This window comes from Mirounga angustirostris, unplaced genomic scaffold (assembly GCF_029215605.1).
Source record: "Mirounga angustirostris isolate CCGP_5_RB_7025 unplaced genomic scaffold, mMirAng1.0.hap1 SCAF_16, whole genome shotgun sequence".
Lineage (NCBI taxonomy): Eukaryota > Metazoa > Chordata > Mammalia > Carnivora > Phocidae > Mirounga > Mirounga angustirostris.
This window is the reverse complement of record NW_026991724.1, coordinates 48,685,644-48,708,402: the sequence shown is the minus strand read 5'-3', so window position 1 is coordinate 48,708,402 and position 22,759 is coordinate 48,685,644. Positions and strand designations below refer to the sequence as shown.

Genomic DNA, 22,759 nt, shown 5'->3' with positions numbered 1-22,759 from the left:
GTGTCTGTTGGCCATTTGAATGTCTTCTTTGGAAAAATGTCTGTTCATGTCTTCTGCCCATTTCTTGATTGGATTCTTTGTTCTTTGGGTGTTGAATTTGATAAGTTCTTTATAGATTTTGGATACTAGCCCTTTATCTGATATGTCATTTGCAAATATCTTCTCCCATTCTGTCGGTTGTCTTTTGGTTTTGTTGACTGTTTCCTTTGCTTTGCAAAAGCTTTTTATCTTGATGAAGTCCCAATAGTTCATTTTTGCCCTTGCTTCCCTTGCCTTTGGTGATGTTTCTAGGAAGAAGTTGCTGCGGCTGAGGTCAAAGAGGTTGCTGCCTGTGTTCTCCTTTAGGATGTTGATGGACTCCTGTCTCACATTGAGGTCTTTCAACCATTTGGAGTCTATTTTTGTGTGTGGTGTAAGGAAATGGTCCAGTTTCATTCTTCTGCATGTGGCTGTCCAATTTTCCCAACACCATTTGTTGAAGAGACTGTCTTTTTTCCATTGGACATTCTTTCCTGCTTTGTCAAAGATTAGTTGACCATAGAGTTGAGGGTCCATTTCTGGGCTCTCTATTCTGTTCCATTGATCTATGTGTCTGTTTTTGTGCCAGTACCATTCTGTCTTGATGATGACAGCTTTGTAATAGAGCTGGAAGTCTGGAATTGTGATGCCGCCAGCTTTGCTTTTCTTTTTCAACATTCCTCTGGCTATGCGGGGTCTTTTCTGGTTCCATACAAATTTTAGGATTATTTGTTCCATTCCTTTGAAAAAAGTGGATGGTATTTTGATGGGGATTGCATTGAATGTGTAGATTGCTCTAGGTAGCATTGACATCTTCACAATATTTGTTCTTCCAATCCATGAGCATGGAACGTTTTTCCATTTCTTTGTGTCTTCCTCTATTTCTTTCATGAGTATTTTATAGTTTTCTGAGTACAGATCCTTTGCCTCTTTGGTTAGATTTATTCCTAGGTATCTTAGGGTTTTGGGTGCAATTGTAAATGGGATCGACTCCTTAATTTCTCTTTCTTCTGTCTTGTTGTTGGTGTATAGGAATGCCACTGACTTCTGTGCATTGATTTTATATCCTGCCACCTTACTGAATTCCTGTATGAGTTCTAGCAGTTTTGGGGTGGAGTCTTTTGGGTTTTCCACATAAAGTATCATATCATCTGCAAAGAGTGAGAGTTTGACTTCTTCTTTGCTGATTTGGATGCCTTTTATTTCTTTTTGTTGTCTGATTGCTGTGGCTAGGATTTCTAATACTATGTTGAATAGCAGTGGTGATAGTGGACATCCCTGCCGCATTCCTGACCTTAGGGGGAAAACTCTCAGTTTTTCCCCATTGAGAATGATATTCGCTGTAGGTTTTTCATAGATGGCTTTTATGATATTGAGGTATGTACTCTCTATGCCTATACTCTGAAGAGTTTTGATCAAGAAAGGATGCTGTACTTTGTCAAATGCTTTTTCTGCATCTATTGAGAGGATCATATGATTCTTGTTCTTTCTTTTGTTAATGTATTGTATCACATTGATTGATTTGCGGATGTTGAACCAACCTTGCAGCCCAGGGATAAATCCCACTTGGTCATGGTGAATAATCCTTTTAATGTACTGTTGTATTCTATTGGCTAGTATTTTGGTGAGAATTTTTGCATCCATGTTCATCAAGGATATTAGTCTGTAGTTCTCCTTTTTGACGGGGTCTTTGTTTGGTTTTGGGATCAAGGTAATGGTGGCCTCATAAAACGAGTTTGGAAGTTTTCCTTCCATTTCTATTTTTTGGGACAGTTTCAGAAGGATAGGTATTAATTCTTCTTTAAATGTTTGGTAGAATTCCCCTGGGAAGCCATCTGGCCCTGGGCTTTTGTTTTTTGGGAGATTTTTGATGACTGCTTCAATTTCCTTAGTGGTTGTAGGTCTGTTCAGGTTTTCTATTTCTTCCTGGTTCAGTTTTGGTAGTTGATACATCTCTAGGAATGCATCCATTTCTTCCAGGTTATCTAATTTGCTGGCATAGAGTTGCTCATAATATGTTCTTAGAATTGTTTGTATTTCTTTGGTGTTGCTTGTGATCTCTCCTCTTTCATTCATGATTTTGTTGATTTGGGTCCTTTCTCTTTTCTTTTTGATAAGTCTGGCCAGGGGTTTATCAATCTTGTTAATTCTTTCAAAGAACCAGCTCCTAGTTTCGTTGATCTGTTCTACTGTTCTTTTAGTTTCTATTTCATTGATTTCTGCTCTGATCTTTATTATTTCTCTTCTCCTGCTGGGTTTAGGCTTTATTTGCTCTTCTTTCTCCAGCTCCTTTAGGTGTAGGGTTAGGTTGTGTACTTGAGACCTTTCTTGTTTCTTGAGAAAGGCTTGTATTGCTATATAATTTCCTCTTAGGACTGCCTTTGCTGCATCCCAAAGATTTTGAATAGTTGTGTTTTCATTTTCATTGGTTTCCATGAATTTTTTAAATTCTTCTTTAATTTCCTGGTTGACCCATTCATTCTTCAGTAGGATGCTCTTTAGCCTCCATGTATTTGAGCTCTTTCCGACTTTCCTCTTGTGATTGAATTCTAGTTTCAAAGCATTGTGGTCTGAAAATAGGCAGGGAATGATCCCAATCTTTTGGTACTGGTTGAGACCTGATTTGTGACCTAGGATGTGATCGATTCTGGAGAATGTTCCATGGGCACTAGAGAAGAATGTGTATTCCATTGCTTTGGGATGGAATGTTCTGAATATGTCTGTGGAGTCCATTTGGTCCAGTGTGTCATTTAAAGTCTTTATTTCCTTGTTGATCTTTTGCTTAGATGATCTGTCCATTTCAGTGAGGGGGGTGTTAAAGTCCCCCACTATTATTGTATTGTTGTCGATGTGTTTCTTTGCTTTTGTTATGAATTGCCTTATATAATTGGCTGCTCCCATGTTAGGGGCATATTTACAATTGTTAGATCTTCTTGTTGGATAGACCCTTTAAGTAGGATATAGTGTCCTTCCTCATCTCTTATTAGAGTCTTTGGTTTAAAATCTAATTTGTCTGATATAAGGATTGCCACCCCAGCTTTCTTTCGGTGTCCATTAGCATGGTAAATGGTTTTCCACCCCCTCACTTTCAATCTGGGGGTGTCTTTGGGTCTAAAATGAGTCTCTTGCAGACAGCATATCGATGAGTCTTGTTTTTTAATCCAATCTGATAGCCTGTGTCTTTTGATTGGGGCATTTAGTCCATTTACATTCAGGGTAACTATTGAAAGATAGGAATTTAGTGCCATTGTATTGCCTGTAAGGTGACTGTTACTGTATATTGTCTGTGTTCCTTTCTGGTCTATGTTGCTTTTAGGCTCTCTCTTTGCTTAGAGGACCCCTTTCAAGATTTCTTGTAGGGCTGGTTTCGTGTTTGCAAATTCCTTTAATTTTTGTTTGTCCTGGAAGCTTTTTATCTCTCCTTCTATTTTCAATGACAGCTTAGCTGGATATAGTATTCTTGGCTGCATATTTTTCTCATTTAGTGCTCTGAATATATCCTGCCAGTCCTTTCTGGCCTGCCAGGTCTCTGTGGATAGGTCTGTTGCCAATCTAATGTTTCTACCCTTGTAGGTTACATATCTCTTCTCCTGAGCTGCTTTCAGGATTTTCTCTTTGTCTCTGAGACTCGTAAGTTTTACTATTAGATGTTGGGGTATTGACCTATTTTTATTGATTTTGAGAGGGGTTCTCTGTGCTTCCTGGATTTTGATGCCTATTTCCTTCCCCAAATTAGGGAAGTTCTCTGCTATAATTTGCTCCATTATACCTTCTGCCCCCCTCTCTCTTTCTTCTTCTTCTGGGATCCCGATTATTCTAATGTTGTTTTGTCTTATGGTATCGCTTATCTCTCGAATTCTGCCCTCGTGATCTAGTAGTTGTTTATCTCTCTTTTTCTCAGCTTCTTTATTTTCCATCATTTGGTCTTCTATATCACTGATTCTCTCTTCTGCCTCATTTATCCTAGCAGTTAGTGCCCCCATATTTGATTGCACCTCATTGATAGCCTTTTTGATTTAGACTTGGTTAGATTTTAGTTCTTTTACTTCCCCAGAAAGGGTTTCTCTAATAACTTCCATGCTTTTTTCAAGCCCAGCTAGTATCTTTAAAGTGATGATTCTGAACTCTAGATCCGACATCGTACTAATGTCCGTATTGAGTAGGTCCCTGGCAGTCGGTACTACCTCTTGTTCTTTTTGTTGAGGTGATTTTTTCCGTCTTGTCATTTTGTCCAGAGGAGAACAGATTAATGAGAGAACAAAATGCTAACAGGGTAACAACGTCCCCAGAAAGTATACTCTAAACAAATCAGAAAAGACCTGAAGCAGTGGGAAAAGCAAGCGAAAGAGAGAAAAAAGAAAAAGATAAAGATAAAGATAAAAACAAACAAAAACAGAACAAAACAACAAAAAACAGAATGTGATCAAATATGATCAGGCTGGTACATAGATCAGTGCCACACACTAGATTTTGGGCGTATTTTGGTCTGTTAGAAGAAAGTGCCTCCCAAAATTTTAAAGAAAGAAAAACTTATATATGTACAAAAATAAGGGTTGATATAATGAAGGGATGGAATATGACTGTAAAGATGGAATTATAAAAAATTTTATAAAAGGAATTGATAAGAAGTTGTTCAAAAGAAGAAAGACGAGGATTTAAAAAAAAAAGAAAAAAAGGGAGAGAATGTGATCAGGCAGGGGAGTAGAAAAAAACCATACACTAGAGATTTAGAGTATATTTTGATCTGTTAGAAGAAACTATCTCAAAATTTTAAAGAGAGAACAACATATATATATATGCCAAAAATACAGGTAACTACTATGAAGGGATAGAATATGACTCTAAAAATGAAAAATAAAAATGTTTTTTTAAAAAAGGGATTGATAAGATGGTTGAAAAAGGGAAAAAGAAAAATTAAAAAAAAAAAAGACAGTTAAAAAAAAATTAACTTTGAGAGACTACAGAATCATGGTAAAAAAGCCATGGATTCTATGTGCGGTATTCCCCTAGCGCTGGAGTTCTGCCGCTCTCACTGATCGGTAAACTTGGTCTTGGCTGGCTGTTCTCGCTGATCTTCTGGGGAGGGGCCTGTTGCCGTGGTTCCCAAATGTCTCTGCCGGAGGCGGAATGGCCCTGCCCTTGCCCCCTCCCGGCTAAGTCATCTGCTCGGGTTTGCTCTCCGGGCTTTTGTTCCCTGCGAGCTTCCCGTACAGCTTTGGAGGCGGAGAGTGAAAATGGCGGCCTCCCAATCTCCGCCCCGGAGGAGCCGAGGACTCGGGGCCCCGCTCCTCAGTGAGCCCCCAGAGAAAAGCCGCCAGTCACTCCCGTCTCCCCGCTCTCCGGCCGCACTCCGTGCTCACCCGGCCTGCGACTGCGCGTTTCTATCCTCTGGCACCCGACCCCGGGTGTTGTCTCCAAACCCAGCAGATCCCTGCGGTGCACTCCCGCGCGGCTCCTCCCGGGGGAGGAAGGTGAGTCTCCCCGGATCTGCCGCTTGTTGGGTCCCTGCTGGAGGAGCAGGGTCCTGACTGTGCCGCGGATCACGGTGTATGGCAACCCAGAGCTGAGAGCCCGCGCCTGGGCTCCGCCTCTGCAGCCGGCTTCCCGGCTCCGTTACCTGGGAGCTCGGCCGCACTCAGGCACCCCCGGTCTTTCTGTGACCCCGAGGGTCCTGAGACCACACTGTCCTGGAGGGTTCCACCCCCCGCTTAGCCACCAGAGTGACGTCCCTCGGCGGAGCAGACTTCTAAAAGTTCTGATTTTGTGCTCCGTGGTTCTATCACTTGCCAGAAGCGGCCGACGGAGGCCCCTCCCCCGCCGTCTATCCTCCCGAATATCGCCTCGTATTCACTTCTCCGCACGTCCTTCCTTCCAGAAAGTGGTCGCTTTTCTGATGAGAGAGTTGTTGCTCTTCTTTTCTTCGATCTCCTGTTGAGTTTGTAGGTGTTCAGAATGGTTTGATCCCTATCCAGCTGAATTCCTGAGAGGAGACGAAATCCAGGTCTCCTACTCCTCCGCCATCTTGCTCCGCCCCCCCACCCCCAGTGGAAATTCTTAAGAGCAAAGATGACAAAGAGGTAGAAGGAGAGTTGATGAATTCATTTGCCCTCAGGTAATTGAGATCCTAAGGTGATCCATCAGAGGTTCCTTGACTGAGTGAAGTGTTCCCAAATCCCTGCAACTCAAGTTGCCAAAGAGAATTCTATAAAATGGCCAGCCCTCTGTGTCAGGAGACAACTACAGAAAACACACTCACCCCTTCAACTAAAACTCTTATATAGTCAGTATAAATTGCTTAATGGCTACAGATTCTTCCCATCCCTGTTCACATACCCCTCTGCAGTGTATCTTTGCTGCCTTTCCCATCCAAAGCCGGGGTAAGTTTCTCTATCCCTGAAAGCTAGGCACAGGGGCACCTGGGCTGGCTTAGTCAGTAGAGCATGACTCTTGATCTCAAGGTTGTGAATTTGAGCCCCCATATTGGGTATAGGATTACTTAAAAAAATAACATCTTTTAAAAAATAAAATAAGCTGGGCATGGCTGTGTGACTCGTTTTAGCCAATGAGACAATAAGTTTAGAATAAACTTAACAAACATGAGCATTTGCACATTGGGGCTTCCTCTATTTTGCTGCGTGGGGCCCTCACCTAAAGAAATCTGGCTGAACGTTGAGCATGAAAAACCACGTAGACAGAGAGGCCCAGCTCACCAGCACCAACTGTCAGACACATGAGTGATATTATCTTAGACCATCCAGCCTCAATCAAATTACCAGACAAATGCAGCCATATGAGCATCTCCAGGTGAGACCAGCAGAAGCACAAGTTAAGCCCAGTCTAATTGGTGGCCCACAGGATTGTGCACAGATAAAATGGCTATTGTTTTGTGTGTTTTTTTTAAGATTTTATTTATTTGACAGAGAGAGAGAGAGAACACAAGCAGGGGGAGCAGCAGGCAGAGGGAGAAGCAGGCCCCCAGCAGAGCAAGGAGCCTGATGTGGGACTCGATCCCAGGACCTAGGGATCATGACCTGAGCCGAAGGCAGACGCTTAACCGACTGAGCCACCCAGGTGCCCCTTTTTGGGATGGTTTTGTATGCGTCCGTAGGTAACAGACATAATATGTTGTTGCAAAACCCAAATAACCATTTCTTGTTGGGCCTGGGAAAAGTAGCGTTAAAGAAAAATCTCAGATATGAGATGTGACCACTGTTGTTCTTGCTGGTGAGGGATAGCTATGGGACAGGTTGGATAGAACCAAATAGAATGCCTTAACAGGAAGTACACATATGAACTTATCTTCAATTTGAGCCTAAATGTATTTGGGATTGAAAATTATTAATTGGTTCTTGACTGGGTCCATATGTAAATTTGAGTAACCTAATTAATCATTCTCACTGGAAAGTTTTTAAAAGTTACAGAAAGTCAGGGGCACCTGGCTGGCTCAGTAGGTGGAGCGTGCAACTCTTGATCTCGGGGTCGTGAGTTTGAGCCCCACATTGGGTGTAGAGATTACCTAAATAAAACTTAAAAAAAAAAAAGAGAGAGTTACAAAAAGTCAGACAAATTGATGCCTCTGGTCATTGAGTTTTCTAGTTGTCTCATCTGATTGGTCACAAGCTGGTTGTAAGATCATGGAAAGAATTTTGTTTTTTTGTATACTTGGCTCCAGTTTCTTTTTTTTTAATTTTAATCAAAGTGAGAGCCAGTATCCGTTGCTTTCCCTTTTCCCACTGCTCTCTTGCCAGGGGGATTCTGGCCTTCTTAGATCTTGGGGATTGCGCATGGCTGCCCCTTGGTCATGTTGGGTGACTTCTCCAGCCATAATAGTGAGACCCACAGTACTGATGGTCCCAATGCTCACACATCACACACCTTGGATATTGGGTTGCACCTGCTTCTGGCAGTGACCACACCTGGTCCCCCACCCACCCACCCAGAGGTGAGGGTACCCTGACAGGTTCAGAGATGGAAGGGAGGACAAGAATCAGTTCTTTAAGAATTGGGAGCCTAAGTGCCTGGGTGGCTCCATTGATTAAGCATCTGACTCTTGATCTCACCTCAGGTCTTGATCTCATAGTCATGAGGTCAAGTCCAGCATGGAGCCCACTTAAAAAAAAAAAAAAAAAAAGGATTGAGAGCCCAGGGGATCCTTGAGCACGCTCAGGGCAGGGTATATAGCCAAGCCCATATTTGCATACTCACTGGCTGGCTGTGGGGTGTGGGTCATGCTGGAACTGACTCTGCCTGGTTTATGAGACCAGTGTTTAAATTTTCAGGAAGTTTGCAAGCCAGGGCTAAACACAACCTTATTAAAAATTAAATTATGTGAAGTTACAACCAAATCATATTAAGACAAAGGTAACAAATACTTAAAAATCTGTCCCTTCCTCTTGATCTTACTGCATTTTAAGTATTACCTCTTTTTTTTTTTTTTAAGATTTTGTTTATTTATTTTGACAGAGAGAGAGACAGCAGGAGCAGGAACCCAAGCAGGGGGAGTGAGAGAGGGAGAAGCAGGCTTCCCGCTGAGCAGGAAGCCCGACGTGAGGCTCGATCCCAGGACCCTGGGACCATGACCTGAGCCGAAGGCAGATGCTTAATGACTGAGCCACCCAAGTGCCCCAAGTATTACCTATGCTCTTGAGATTATTTATATACATCTATTGCATCAGTGTGGTAAAAATATCATATAACGGTTGCCACAGGGCGTTTCTTGCCAGCTCCATGTCTGAGACATCATGGTAGCTTGAAATCAGCCATAGTGGGAATATTTACAACATGGAAATTGGCAAACACTACAAATCAGAGCTTTTATTTCTCCCCTCAGGGAAGCAGTTAAACATTTAGCAGCATATCATAAATGTGCGTGGCCTGTGTCCAGGTGTGGGTTTTTGTAGAGGGGAGCTTTCTCTCCCTGTTTCAGTATTGAGCCTTTCCCTACAAGTTATGTTATCTGCAAAGTGCATGGCACCCCCTAGGTGTAGAGCATTTGTGCAGTGCACAACCTGACCTGCGTTCCCAGTGGTCCTGACTCTTTGTTATATATTGTCACAACAAACGATATATCTAAAATACAGGATGACTCCCAACTCCTGCACCACCCTTTGTGTTTCCCTGGATCCAACCTTAACGTTTGTAAACAGCAGTTCCTTCCATAAATTCTACTCAAATTACCCAGTTTGGGTGTAGCATCCATTATCCTGCTGGGAGCATGACCAATACAATAACTCGGATCAGGAAACAAAACTACATTTGGGGATTTGGTTTCCACCACATGGGAGCAGCACAGAGAGAACTCTGGGGGTGGGAGGTGGGGTGGGGGGGAGCTGGAGTACAGGTAAGGCGAGTCCTGTGATCATTTTACAGTTGCCCAAGTGATCACTGGTGGTGGCAGAGACAGAAGTGCGGGTGGAGAGCGCCATATTGGATGCTGAGGTGGTTGTAGCATCCCCACCGAGGTAGCAGAGGTGAATATGTTGATGCTGGGGTCAGTTGGTTCCTTCGGATGACCCTAGAGAGCAAACGTGGGGGAAAGGAGCGACCAAAAGATGAGAATGTCCACATGGAAAAGGGATGGGCAGTCAGAAGGCTTCCCTGGCAGAGCGTCCTTCCGGGCTTCGCACCCCTCCATGGCTCCCTGCCCTCAGGACACAGGCCAACCCCTCGGTCTGGCTTCGCAGGTACCTGATCAGCCCAGGCCCCCTCCCCGCCAGCAGCCATTCTCAAGACGTGTCCGGGCGTTTCCTGCCTCCTTGGCCTTGCCCCGTCGTTCCTTCTGCTTGGAATGGCTCTCCCTTGGTTGCCCACACCCACCCCGGCTACCTGGAAGACTTGGAATCACCCCCAGTCCCAGCTGCACCCCATCCTCTTGATGAGCCCTTCTCAGGCAGACGCTTCTTGAAAACAGCAGGCTCACTCCCACCTGTGCCTCACGGTTCCGGCTGATCCGCTGCCACGGTGTGGCCCTCAGTGAGGCCCTCAGGTGACTATGTTTAGCCACCTGAAGGATATCCCTACGTCATTCAGGGCCACAGGGGTGCAGGGCTAAACAGCAGCTACCCACCGCCTGGCACCAGCCCGCCGCACAGATCTGTGCATAAACCTGGTCTGTTCCATCCCTTCTCTGTGAACAGATCATAGGGTATGGACCCATAGGGGCAAGCAGAGGGAGAGGCAGTAGAAGGAGGCATCATGGGCATCTGAGCCACCTACTGAGGCATTCGCCTGTGCCCTCCGGACCTGCCAGAGCCTGATCCCATTCACACCACACACACCTCTCCCGTGGATGATGGATGCTGCTGTGCATGCCCAGTATGTGATGTGCAGTGCAGGTCAGGATGCCCTTGGTGGCCCAGAGTCCAGTATGCAGACTCCCCTGGGACACAGTAAGGAGCCACGAGCTTGCTTGCTTGCTTGCTTGCTTGCTTGCTTGCTTTCAAGATTTTATTTATTTATTTATTTGACAGAGAGAGAGAGAGCATGAGCGGGGGCAGGGGCAGAGGAAGAGTGAGAAGCAGGCTCCCCACTGAGCAGGAGCCCAATGCAGGGCTCAATCCCAGGACCCTGAGATCATGACCTGAGCCGAAGGCAGACGCTTAACTGACTGAGCCACCCAGGTGCCCCAGGAGCTGCTTTCTAAATGGAAGACAGTTATTTGTAGAAGGAGACGTATCTTTGCTCCAAACCCTGAGTTTCTCACTGTGATTATCCTATTATCTCTTTATATCACAGAAGCTTTTGACGACGTTGGGTCTGTTGGGTCACATGCCTTTCATTCGAGTCCCTTCCTACTCTAGGATCTACTCAAAACTGGCCGTCTTGGGAGCCTGCTTCTCCCTCTCCCGCTCCTCCTGCTTGTGCTCTCTGTCAAATAAATAAAATCTTAAAAAAAAAAAACCCAAACTGGCAGTCTTGTGGGTTTGCTCAGAAATGAGTAGGAGTAGCATGTCAAAATGTGCTACATCCGCCCCCCCTCCCCACCCCAAATCTTTTTTTTTTAAAGATTTTATTTATTTATTTATTTGAGAGAGAGAAAATGAGATAGAAAGCATGAGAGGGGGGAGGGTCAGAGGGAGAAGCAGACTCCCTGCTGAGCAGGGAGCCCGATGCGGGACTTGATCCCGGGACTCCAGGATCATGACCTGAGCCGAAGGCAGTCGCTTAACCAACTGAGCCACCCAGGCGCCCCTCCCCACCCCAAATCTTAAGGGATCTTTTTTCTAAAGGTGTAGCAAATTGTCTCAGAAGAAGTACAGCGGCACCCCCTCCCCCACCTCTGTAGTAAGCCGTGGTCTGGAAGCAGATGATCCCCCTTCGGACATATGGTCAGAAGACCAGGACTCGCTGAACACTGGTCACCGGGTCTGCATCATTCCCCTCCCTTCACCCCATCAGGTGGGCATTTTATCATCTCCTGTCATCACACAAAGAAGGGTGAGTCCAGCACAATAAGATACTTTGAGAGAGAGACCACATGCACACAACTTGTATTATAGTATCTTATAATCGGTCTATTTTATTATTAGTCATTGTGATTAATCTTTTACTGCCTCTAATTTATAAATCGAATTTTATCATACGTATGTATGGACAGGAAAGGCACATAGTACATATGGAGCTTGGTATTCCCACAGTTTCAGACGTCCACTGAGGGCTTTGGAAAGTCTCTTCCGCTGATACAGGGGGGCTACTGTTGGGGGACATGCCCTGGACCTCTGGGCCCCTAGGATTTACACCAACATGATGGCGGGGGCGCTTATTGCCCACCCTCTGGCACACACATGTCTTCCTCCTGAATCATCAAGGGTGCTTGCTACCTCTTGTTCACTGTGTCTGAGTAAATAACATAAATCTGTCAATGAAGTGGAGCAGTGTGATGTTCTCTAGAAACTCAGATGATCCAGGTCCCCCTGAACTATATTATAGGACGGTGCAGGAGCCCTGACCTCCTTCATGGCAGCGGTTCATGTCTGTCCAGAGCCATCATCCGAAGAATCCCTGCAAGGCCTGAGCATTTATGCCTTTGGCCAGTGCCCAACTCCCCCGGATCAGTGGCCCCCAGTTTTTCTGGTATAGGGGAAGAGTCACTGTCTACACCCGTGGTTGCATTGCAGGGTCTTTCTCAAATGAACCCAGCCTCCCCGCTCATTCTTTTTTTTTTTAAAGATTTTAATTACTTGACAGAGAGAGACACAGAGAGAGAGGGAACACAAGCAGGGGAAGTGGGACAGGGAGAAGCAGATTCCCCGCTGAGCAGGGAGCCCGATGCGGGGCTCGATCCCAGGACCCTGGGACATGACCTGAGCCCAAGGCAGACGCTTAATGACTGAGCCACCCAGGCGCCCCCTCTTTGCTCATTCTTGAGCTTCTGGGTCCATGAGCAACCCATGAGGTGCCGATAATCATCAGCCTTACTTTACAGAAGAGGATGAGGCAGTTGGGAGAGGGGAAATGAATGACCCAAGGCCTCACAATCAGGGAGCAACAAGATCCGGCCTGGTAGCAGAGTTTCACACACCTACAACTGTAAGCCTTTTTGCTAAATAGTTCCACGCCCAGCCTTGCATTTGCCCCTTGAAATATGTGGGACTCCCAGGAAAGTTGCCTTAATATCCTGACTCAGGCCTGCATTGCCAAGCCCTTGCCAGCCTCTCTACCCTCAGCACCCATCGATTCCCCCTTCCTTCTCTGCAGCCGAACCACCTGCTTTCTTTCTAATCCTCACATAAGCCAAGAGTGGCCCCACCTCAGGGCCTTTGCACCTGCTCTTCCTTCTGGCTGGAATGCCTTTCCCACATGCCCTCCATGACAAACTCTTTCTTTGCATTCTGTTCTCAGCTCATAGTTCACCTCCTCCGGGAGGCCTGCCCTGATCCAGTTCACTCACTTTCTTTCACATCACTTGGTCTTCACCCTGCCCAGCACTCAGCACCCTGTGCGTGTATGCGTGTGTGTGTGCGCGCGCGCACACACTCACATGTTTGCTCAGTGTCTCTCTCTCTCACTCGGGTGTGAGCTCAACAAAAGCTGGGCCTCATTCTTGTTGGTCTTCCCGAGTCCCCCAGCAATGGGGATGGTGCCTGGCACAGAGCCCAGCCTCAGTGAATATTTGTGGACTAAAAGCAAGACGTTTCACTGACCACCTATGACCCTCTGTGTGTCTTTGCCTATCCTTCCTTCTCCTCTCCTTCCAGAAACACTGCTCCACGTTGCACACATCTCCAGAGGGCACCGTTTCCACGGCAACAAGGGGACTCGTTGGGGAGGGAGTAGTGTTCCCATGGTGCACGACCTACGCAAATACTCTGTTCCCACCTTCCCCCACCTTTCATTCGTTTGTTCAGTCAATCAATACATATTGAGTACTCACTGTGTGTCCCATGAGTGGTGTAGATGCGGTAGGAATCGTGTCTCTGCCCGCGTGGCAACGTTACACTTGCAAACATAAAACAGAATGTATAAAGATGTCAAGAAGAGACTTAGAATTATAAGGTACACGTTCACCTCTCTCCCCCCTCTGCTGCTGCCATCACCCCACCCTACCTTCCTCTTCCTCATACACCCACTTGTCGGCTCTGCGGTCACTGCCAAGGCTCCTATTCTTCCCTGGCCCTCTCCTCCCCAGCGTGCTGGAGCTGGTTTGTACAGGCTTGCAAAAGCCGTTGGCTAAACATTTCAGAATGTTGCGAGCTGATTGTTAAATGATCGGTAGCTCAAAGTCTGAGTTTTATACACAGAAATAGGCCCCTGTTACAAGGCACATTGCACTGATGCTGTTTCTCTACAGAGCTGGTTGTTGGCACATCCCAGGGAAGAAACTCTGCTTTGTCAAGGGATATCCTGTCTTTGACAGAAACTCACTTTCCACAACCACCCCCTACCCTTCTCTCCTCCCCAGACGGAAGGAACCCCAGCTCCTCTTGCTTCAGGAGTGGGGAGAACAGAGGAATAGAAAGCAGGAGGGAACATCGGGGAAAATGGGAATAAAAAGGCAAGCAATGTAAGAAAGAGAAAGGAGTGGGCAGAGGTTCGAGTAGGGAGTAACCAGCCCCCACTGCACAGTGTCCTCACAGGCAGTTGGACCATATCCCCAACATCCTCACCTGGGGCCAGAAGGTGGCCAGGCTGCCCTGAGGAAACCTCCTTCCCAAACTACCCTGAAACAGTGTGGGGGTGGGCACCTGCCAGGTGGGGCACAGGAGGAAAGGGGGCTGGGGAGCTGGACCAGTGGGGCCTGGGGGCCGGGATGTTTCTAAGTGTTGGGGGGTCAGGGAGCCTGGACTCCTGGGTCCGGCGAAGGAGGGGAGACCCGGATTTCTTATCCAGTGAGACTCAGAGGGTAGACTCAGACCTCCTCTATCAGTGCTCTCCCTCCCGCCCTTTCCTGGCAAGATATAAAAGGGTGGGGTACCCAGAAAAAGAACAGGAGGGAGAGTTCCAGCCACCCTGACCATGAGCCCTGCCCTGCAGCTGGCTCTCCTGGGTGCCACCCTCATGCTGCCCCGTGAGTGAGGACCCTGACCTGGGAGGGCATTTTCCTGGAGGATGGGCTCAGATGGATTTCTCTTCCCATCTCAGGAGTGCAGGCCCTGGTCTGTCAGCGGGGGACACATAAGTCTCTGAGGAATGTATCGGAACTGCCCCTTGAGTGGACAACTGGCCAGGAGTTATGTGAGGATGGTTGGGGTTGCCAAGATACGCTGATCCTCATTGAAAACGGTGAGGAAGGCCCTGTGGGCCCCAAGCCTGACTCCCACCCTCTACAGGAGAAGCATTCTTTCCTGCCCAGTCCTACTGTACTCTGTGTAGGGACTCGGAAGCCCCTCCTGCCTCAGACCCAGGAGTCATTCCACCAGCCCCCTCCTCCCTCAGACCCAGGAGTCCAGGCCCCCAGCCTTCCTCCCTCAGACCCAAGAGTCAAGGCTCTCAGACCCAGGAGTCCAGACGCCCAGCCCCTCCTCCCTCACACAAGGGGTCCAGACTCCCAGCCCCTCCTGCCTCAGACCCAGGAGTCCAGGCCCCCAGCCCCTCCTGCCTCAGACCCAGGAGTCCAGACCCCCAGCCCTTCCTCCCTCAGACCCAGGAGTCTAGGCCCCCAGCCTTTTCTTCCTCAGACCCAAGATCCAGCCTGCAGCTCCCTCCTTCAGACCCAGGAGTCCAGACCTCAGCCCCTCCTCCCTCAGACTCAGGAGTCCAGGCCCCCAGCCCCCTCCTGCCTCAGACCCAGAAGTCCAGGTCCCCAGCCCCTCCTCCCTCAGACTCAGGAGTCCAGGCCCCCAGCCCCCTCCTGCCTCAGACCCAGGAGTCCAGGCCTCCAGCCCCTCCTCCCTCAGACCCAGGAGTCCTGCCCCCAGCCCCTCCTCCCTCAGACCCAGGGGTCAGGCCCCCAGCCCCCTCCTCCCTCTGACCCAAGAAGCCTGATCCCCAGCCCCTCCTCCCTCAGACCCAGGAGTCCAGGGCCTGACTCTCTTTTGATGCAGGACCCCGAGTGAGCGTGGTGATCAACAAGGGCTGCACCTCAGTGGCGGATCAGGATGTCCTCATCAGGGAGCATAGTGCAGGCCCTGGCCTCACTGTCCTCTCTTACACCCATGTGTGCCGGGAGAAGGACAACTGCAACAGTCTGTCCACCAACCTCCCACTCTGGAACCTACCCTCCACTGCAGGTGGGAGGGGGGAGGGGGGGAGGGAAGGGGCTGGTGGGCGCAGGGGAGCAGCAGGGCTGAGGAGTGGAAGTGAGCACAGAGGGAGCGACCATTTGGATCCCTCCTCCCTCCCGACTCCCTGTCTGCTCTCTCTGGGGCTCCCTCCCTCAGCACCCCTTCTTCTATTGGTCCTGGAGCCGCAAACCGCAGGGATTTCCTGGTGTTCAGCCACCTCACTTAGACTCGGGCTTGGCCTTAACCTAGTGCAGGCTCCTTCCTCCTCCTCCTCCTCCTCCTTTTTCTTCTTCGAGTTAGAATTTGATTCACTCATGTTTTATTTAGGGTTTTGGCAGTTCCTCTTCCAAAGTGAAATTAGCCTGGAACTTAAAAAAAAAAAATTTTTTTTTAAACTTGAGCCTAGTTGACACACAGTGTGACATTAGTCAGGAATACAAAAGTGATTGCACAGCTCTGTGTTGCGCTTTGCTCACCAGCAATGTAGTTCTGTGTGACCACACAACATTATTAGTGGCATGGACCACACCCTTCTTGTCTGGTATCCCCAGATCAGGTTTGGGGCAATGTTTCCTGTTTCTCTACTCTTTGGAATAGTTTGTGAACCCCGGGCTCTAGTGTGCTCGGACTGTTTTGTGGAACCTGTGGCTGAATCCTCCCCCGCCGCGCCCCCTCCTGTACTCAGGCCCAGGTGACCCCTCCGGGGTTCTTGCCCCACCCCTTGGCCCTTGCTCTCTCCCTTGCCACCTGTCCCTGATGCCCTGGCGTGCCTGCAAGAGAGGAGCCAAGGAGGGCGCGTTTGTGGGAGACTGGGGAGGTTGCTTCTTGGGACCAGCAAAGTGGCGGGGTGGGGTGGGGGGGCGGTGGAGAGCAGGCCCCCATCAGATCCAGAGCCCTTTCCTCGCCTCCCCAGGCCCGGGCTCCCTGAGGTGTCCAGTCTGCTTGTCTACAGAACACTGCGAGTCTGCCACAGAACGACCTGCCCAGCTGGGAGCACGCACTGCTACCGTGGGGCAATCGGGCTCAGGGAAGGTGAGCCAGGACAGGGGGTCCCCTGTGGTCCATGGGATGTGGGGCACTAAAGCAGCAGGAGGAGGAGTCTGAGGACCAAGATCGGGTTCTCTGGTGAGGGACAGAAGCTGGGACCTGAGGAGGGCGGCTCCCCCGGGGGCGGGGTGGTCCTAGCAGCATCTCCCTCCCTGCCCCGGTCCACTGGGGATAGCTTCAGCGTTCTGAGAGTCCAAGGATGCACGTCCCAAGCAGGCTGCAACCTGCTCAACGGGATTCAGAAACTCGGGCCCATCCAAATGAGCGAGGACTGCGGCCCCGGTGGTGAGTATCAGCTCGCAAGAAGCCCCGCAGGGGTGGGGGACACAGGGAGGAGACGCGAGCGATCTGAATGGTTATTAAGACCAGATCCCTGGGCCTTTGGCGGCAGAGTTTAAGGACTAGGGATTTTATGCTGAGAGGGATGGGGACCTTTTGGAGTCTTCCGAGCAGAGGAGGGCCATGAATGGACTTACCCCCTTATGAGGATTCCCCCATGGCTGCTGGGGGTGGGGCCGGGAAATCGGGGCGAAGCAGGTGAGGGCCAGTGGTCTCTGGGGGAAACAGTGGAGCTGGTGAGAAGCCCACAAGGTCCTGGCGGTATTTTGCGGCTGAAGCCACAGGATTTCCTGATGGGTGCAACCTAAGAGAAAGGCAGTTGTCCAAAGTGGCAGCAATATTTTCCTGGTGCAGCTGCAAGAAAGGAGGTGCCATTGAGCAAGATGGGGAAACGGGGGGCTGGGGGCTGGGCGAGGGAGTGGGATGAGGCTCAGAGCAGGCAGCAGAGGGCGGTTTTGTCATCTGCGTAGCTGGGAGATGAGCAGGCCTCCCTCGAGGGGCCGTGGTGAAGGTGCCACGTTTGTGGATGCCTCCTCCCCAGCCCGGGTGCTTCTGCATCGAGGGACCCATCCCTGCTGGCCATGTGAGGTCTAAAGAGAAGGTTTAGACTCGTGGTTTTCCCGAGGGCTCGGAGGGCTGGAGGTGGCCGAGGATGGTCGGCACCTGCCCCAAGGAGCCGGAACACCTGCGTTCTGAGCTCAGCTCTGCCAGTCACCTGGGTTGGGACATGGGGCAAGCTTCTGCGCCTCCTGCACAAGTCCTCTGCCTCTGTTTCCCAACTTGATGTTGGGATGATGATGATTAAGCCATCTACACTGGAGGTTGCCGTGAGGAAATGAGGTAATCCGGGCGAGGGGAGCTCCCTGTGAGACTCGTGGGCTGGTCCATGCACAGCAACTGCCACAGCCTAGCACGTGGTAGACGCTCAGTGCACACTAGGCTTCTGAGCATTTCGGTCTGGAAAGAAATATATGGTGCGGGCGCCCGGAGGGTGCAGTGGGTTGAACGTCCAGCTCTTGGCTTCGGCTTGGGTCGTGATCTCAGGGTTGTGGGATCCAGCCCCACGTTGGGCTCCACGCTCAGCTGTGGGTCTGCTTGGGTTTCTTTCTCTCGCTCTCCCTCTGCCCCTCCCCCCTTTCTCTCTCTCAAATAAATAAATAAATCTTTATATATATACACATACATATAGTGGCAGGCTACCCTCCTCATCCAGATGAGGGCCCCGAGCACCAGAGAGGGCAAGTAGAGTTTGACGTAGGCCAAGGAAGAGCCATGGTGCCTGTCACACCCAAAGGGAGGAGGGGCCTTCCTCAAGGACCCTTGAGAAAGGCTTCCGCAGGTGTTCAGGCAAAAACAGGGTAAAGATGGGGCGCCTGGGTGGCTCAGTCGTTAAGCGTCTGCCTTTGGCTCAGGTCATGATCCCAGTGTCCTGGGATCGAGCCCTGCATCGGGCTCCTTGCTCGGCGGGAAGCCTGCTTCTCCCTCTCCCACTTCCCCTGCTTGTGCTCCCTCTCTTGCTGTGTTTCTCTCTGTCAAATAAAATCTTAAAAAAAAAAAAAAAGGTTAAAGAATGTGAATGGGACCCCGACTTCCAAGGTCCCTTCTAAATCTGATATTGAGAGACTCTGTGGCCGGGTCACCTGGAGAATGACCCAAGAATGTGGCCACCTTCCCAAGCATGGGACCTGGAGGGACGGCCATGGCTGATTCCCTGGCTTACACAGACCCTTACACAGCAACTCCTTCTCCCCAGTTAGTCTGACCTGTCAACAGGGGGTCATGTTGTACAGCAATCAAAACCTGTCTCAGACGCCCCTCAGGTGGACCACAGATCACTACGAGCTTTGTAACGTTGGGGAGGTGTGTCAGGAGACACTTCTGCTCGTCGATGTAGGTACGTGGGCTGCACTCAGGGTCCCGAGCGTCCCCACCCTGGGTCCTGTCCCCTGAATTTCCTGCCGGGTTCCCCTCATGCCTCAAGTTCTAAGCTCAGGCCTTCCTTCTTCTGGGCCTTAGTTCGCCCTTCTGGAAACAGGGAGAAATGACAGCAGTGATACCACCTCCCTTGCTGGGGGGTTGTCACGGTCCGTGCGGGGTGGGGGCGCTGGGCAAGAACAGAGCCAGCACAGGGTAAGCTCACCGAGTTCGTTGGAGATTTCTTGAGCCCCCGCCGTGTGCCAGGCAGCTGTTGTGGGGCACTGTGGACCCCTCCATCCTCCTTCCTCAGGCTTTACACGCCAGTGGGGACGAAAAAACAAACCACAAACACAAAACAGAGTAAAGATACGGATGTGAGGATAAGAGCAACCCCGTGGGGAAAGGAGGTAGGGAGTTACGTGAAGGTTCCCGCGTGAAAGCGGGCGCTCCGGGGAGGCTGTCCTGAGCAGGCGGCGTTTGAGGAAGAACTGAAGGACGGCAGAGCTGGCCCTGGCCCCCGCCTTCCCCCTGCCCTCGGTGTGCCCCGGGCTCTAGAACTCAGGCACCTGCACTCACCCTCTGCCTGCCTGCTGAGCGTCAGGGAGCCCCCCTGGCTCTGCCTCCTGCCTTTGGTCATCAGAGCCCCACTCCCCCAGCCCAGCTTTTGCTCTCTCGCCCCTTCCCCCCAGGACACAAATCAATCATAGGAGGAAGCAAAGGCTGCAGCAAGGGCAAGAGGCAGGATACCTCTACCTCACCGTACACTCGGGAGCCCCTGGAGTGCTGGTGGCCTCCTGTGCCCATTTCTGCCCCTTCAACAGGTGCAACAGGGCCAGCAATACCAGCGTCCTGCTGAACTCTCTCCCTCGTCCGGGTATGGAAGCCCAGCAGGTTGGGTGGGACCGGGGACACCCTGAGATGGGGAGACACAGAGACTCCGGGGATCGAGGAGCATGGTTCCAGCTAGGGGCCGAGCTGTGCACCCCAACCTTCTCTCTACTTTTCAGCTGCCCCTGCCCTGGGAAATTTGCAGTGTCCCGTCTGTGTGAACATCTTTGGATCCTGCCCAGAAAACCCCCAAAATGTTATGTGTCCCAGTGGCACCACTCAGTGTTACAGTGGTTACATTCAGATCCAGGAGGGTAAGTGCTGAGGGCCGGGCCCCAGGAATGCAGGGTTGGGGGCCTGGATTCAGTGGTTCTGAGGTGGGAGGGTACTTGAGGCCCTGACTCAAGGGTTTGAGGGTGGGGGGCCTGGAAACTCAGATTTCTAGGTCTGAGGGAGGAGACGACTAAGCGCGGTCTCCCGGTCTGAGGGGGCCGGGGGGATCTGGGATTCTTGGGTCTTGGGACTTTAAGTGTGCTGTCTTTTGAAACCTCTCTGACTCACTCTGTAGGTGGGATACAGTCTGAATTGAACGTTCAGGGCTGCGTGACCCAAGCTTCCAGCTCCTTGTTGAACCATGTCCGGAAAATTGGGGTCTTCTCTGTGACTGAGAACCCTGAGGAAAAGCTGGATGTTATTCTCCAAGCTGGAGCAGCCCCCGTGCCCTTACTGGCTTGGGTGGTGGGGCTTGGACTATCCCTAGCCCTCTGGTGTGGGATGCCTCTCTGCTGACCCCATTCCCCTATGATTCTTAACTCCTTGCTGACCCCCTAAACCAACCTTCCTTCTGACCTCATAACCAAACAGCCTTGGACACTGAATTATTTCCTTGTCCTCTCCGTGAATCATCATCCCTCAGCACACCCACATACCTCATGGCCTGATAACAACATATAGAAGCAGCTGGGGAAAGCTGAAATTGACCTCTGGGAGAGGTCAAGAGTGGCCACATGTGTCTGGTAATAAAGACATCGTCCTTTCCCTGAATGATGGGATTTCTCTGTGTGTGTGTTTGGAGGGGGTGGGCAGGACACGCAGAGATCTGGCTGGGGAGGGGAGGAGCCCGGTGAGAGATTCACCATCTCAGGACCTTCCTTCACTGTTCTGGTGCATGTCCCCATTCCAGCGTGGAGGGTAGCAGAGCCTTCAGGATGCTCGGGTCAAAGGTAGGTGTGCACCACCATGACCTGGGGGAGGTGGTGTTACCCTCTTAGCAGGCAGGGCCCCAGCACAAAGAGGGATTCATCCTACCTGAGAAACTTGACATAGAAGGTTTGTGCAGTTTCCTGAGGCTGATCTCCTTGGGTCTCTGTAGCCATCCTAGGCCCGAGAAGGGGGAGAAGTCTACCATTATTGGAATCTGTAGGGGGAAGGGTATGTGGGGGAGGTTTTCAGAGGGCTGCCTGCTACATGCTCTGACCTTAGGCTGAAAAAGCCACCCAGCCCACACCGTAGGGAGAGAGCTGGGGAATGAGCACCCCGGCTTTACTCAGTGTCCTTCCTCTGGTCTCCTGTTGGGGCTCCTCTTGACTGAACCCAGCTGGAGGACAGGCATTCCTGCGATGCAGCCCCATAGATATGCACCCACAGCACAGAGCAGGGGGAGAAGGAAACCAAGTGTCCGGCCCGGTCCATGCTCTGCCTCCTCACATCCATGCCTTCTCCTTGTCCGGATGAAAACCAGAGTCCTCAGTACAGAGGACACACCATTCCCACCCATTATGTAATCACAGCAACATGGTGTGCTGGTGACAATGAGTTGTACGCCCACGGCGATAGCCAGTTCTTCATATGCCATGGTGAGAGGCAGACGGGGGCCAGGAAATAAAGTAAAAACAAAGCTGCAAAGGTCCTGTGTGCGGAAGGATGCTCCTTCTTCCCCCACCCATTCCGTATCGGCTTACTACCTGCCAACACCTAGTTTAAGCAATTGTCGTGGGGCATAAGTCTTCATTCTTAGGAGGTTTGGGTGTTTGATGATCTTTATTGAGTGTCTGCAGTTTTCCACGGAGCAGGGCCACTGGCCATGGAAATAGGAAGATGTACCCCTCACGTGTCACCTGGCTGCCAAACACAGTCCTCCCTGACCCAGCGACCCAACCTCCCTCTGGCAGTCACGTTCCATCTGGTGATCAGCAGAATGCCCCTCCTCTTTGCCTCGTGGGGAAGCACAAAACGGCTGGGCTGTGGACATGGCTTCCAGTTGATTAGAGCTGCGATGGGTTCCTCACCCACACCAATCCCAAGGCTACAGACTAGCAGCAAGAATTCTTTAAGTGGGTGGTCCCTGGGAGTATGCAGTAGTGGTAGCGGCTCTCTCTTATTCTGCTCTTGTCTCATGGACTCCTGCCTTCTGGCTGTGGGGGATGGAGCACAATAGACTGACCGCTGGTCTGAGATGTACATTCCCGATGGATGCCAGGGTACCGTCTCTCGCCCGGTGCCCTCATAAGCCTTCATGGGCCACTCTATCACTCTGATAAGCCAACTGTCTCTGTGTAAATGGGGCACTGGGAAGATCAGTGAGCTCCGTGGCTGTGAGTTAATGACCTCACTACCTCATGGGATACCACAGCACTAGAAAAGACATTTTCTAAGTTCCCAAACGGCAGTGTTGAAGGAAGCATTGGGTGTACAAGGAAGGCAAATGGGAACCCACGGTATGTGTCTATCCCCCTGTGAGGATAAAGCTCAGTCCTCTCCATGACGGGGCATGTCTTGGGTAGTCCTGCTGTAGAACGTCATTGGCCTCTGCCTCTGTTGGTTTGGGCACTGAGTACTGTCAACAGCCAGGTCGGCCTTGCGGAGAGCTAGCCTATTTGTTGTAACCATGTGGAGCTTCCACACCTGCCCACATGGCCATTCCTCAGTGCCTTTGTTCTGGTGGGCAT

General features: G+C 50.3%; 1 protein-coding gene across 1 annotated transcript in view; it reads left to right on the top strand.

The window, feature by feature from the left end:
* Positions 1-20,772, top strand: part of LOC123856066 (CD177 antigen) — a 29,906-nt gene extending 9,134 nt beyond the window's left edge. Inside the window, 13 exon segments of the mRNA XM_064581624.1 lie at positions 14,599-14,739; positions 15,501-15,686; positions 16,232-16,236; positions 16,299-16,656; positions 16,659-16,712; positions 16,832-16,838; positions 16,903-17,119; positions 18,783-19,013; positions 19,102-19,196; positions 19,470-19,732; positions 19,735-19,857; positions 19,991-20,125; positions 20,380-20,772. Of these exon segments, the coding sequence (XP_064437694.1) occupies positions 14,599-14,739; positions 15,501-15,686; positions 16,232-16,236; positions 16,299-16,656; positions 16,659-16,712; positions 16,832-16,838; positions 16,903-17,119; positions 18,783-19,013; positions 19,102-19,196; positions 19,470-19,732; positions 19,735-19,857; positions 19,991-20,125; positions 20,380-20,600 (2,036 nt within the window). The 3' untranslated portion in view covers positions 20,601-20,772.
* Positions 20,773-22,759: the final 1,987 nt, after the last annotated feature.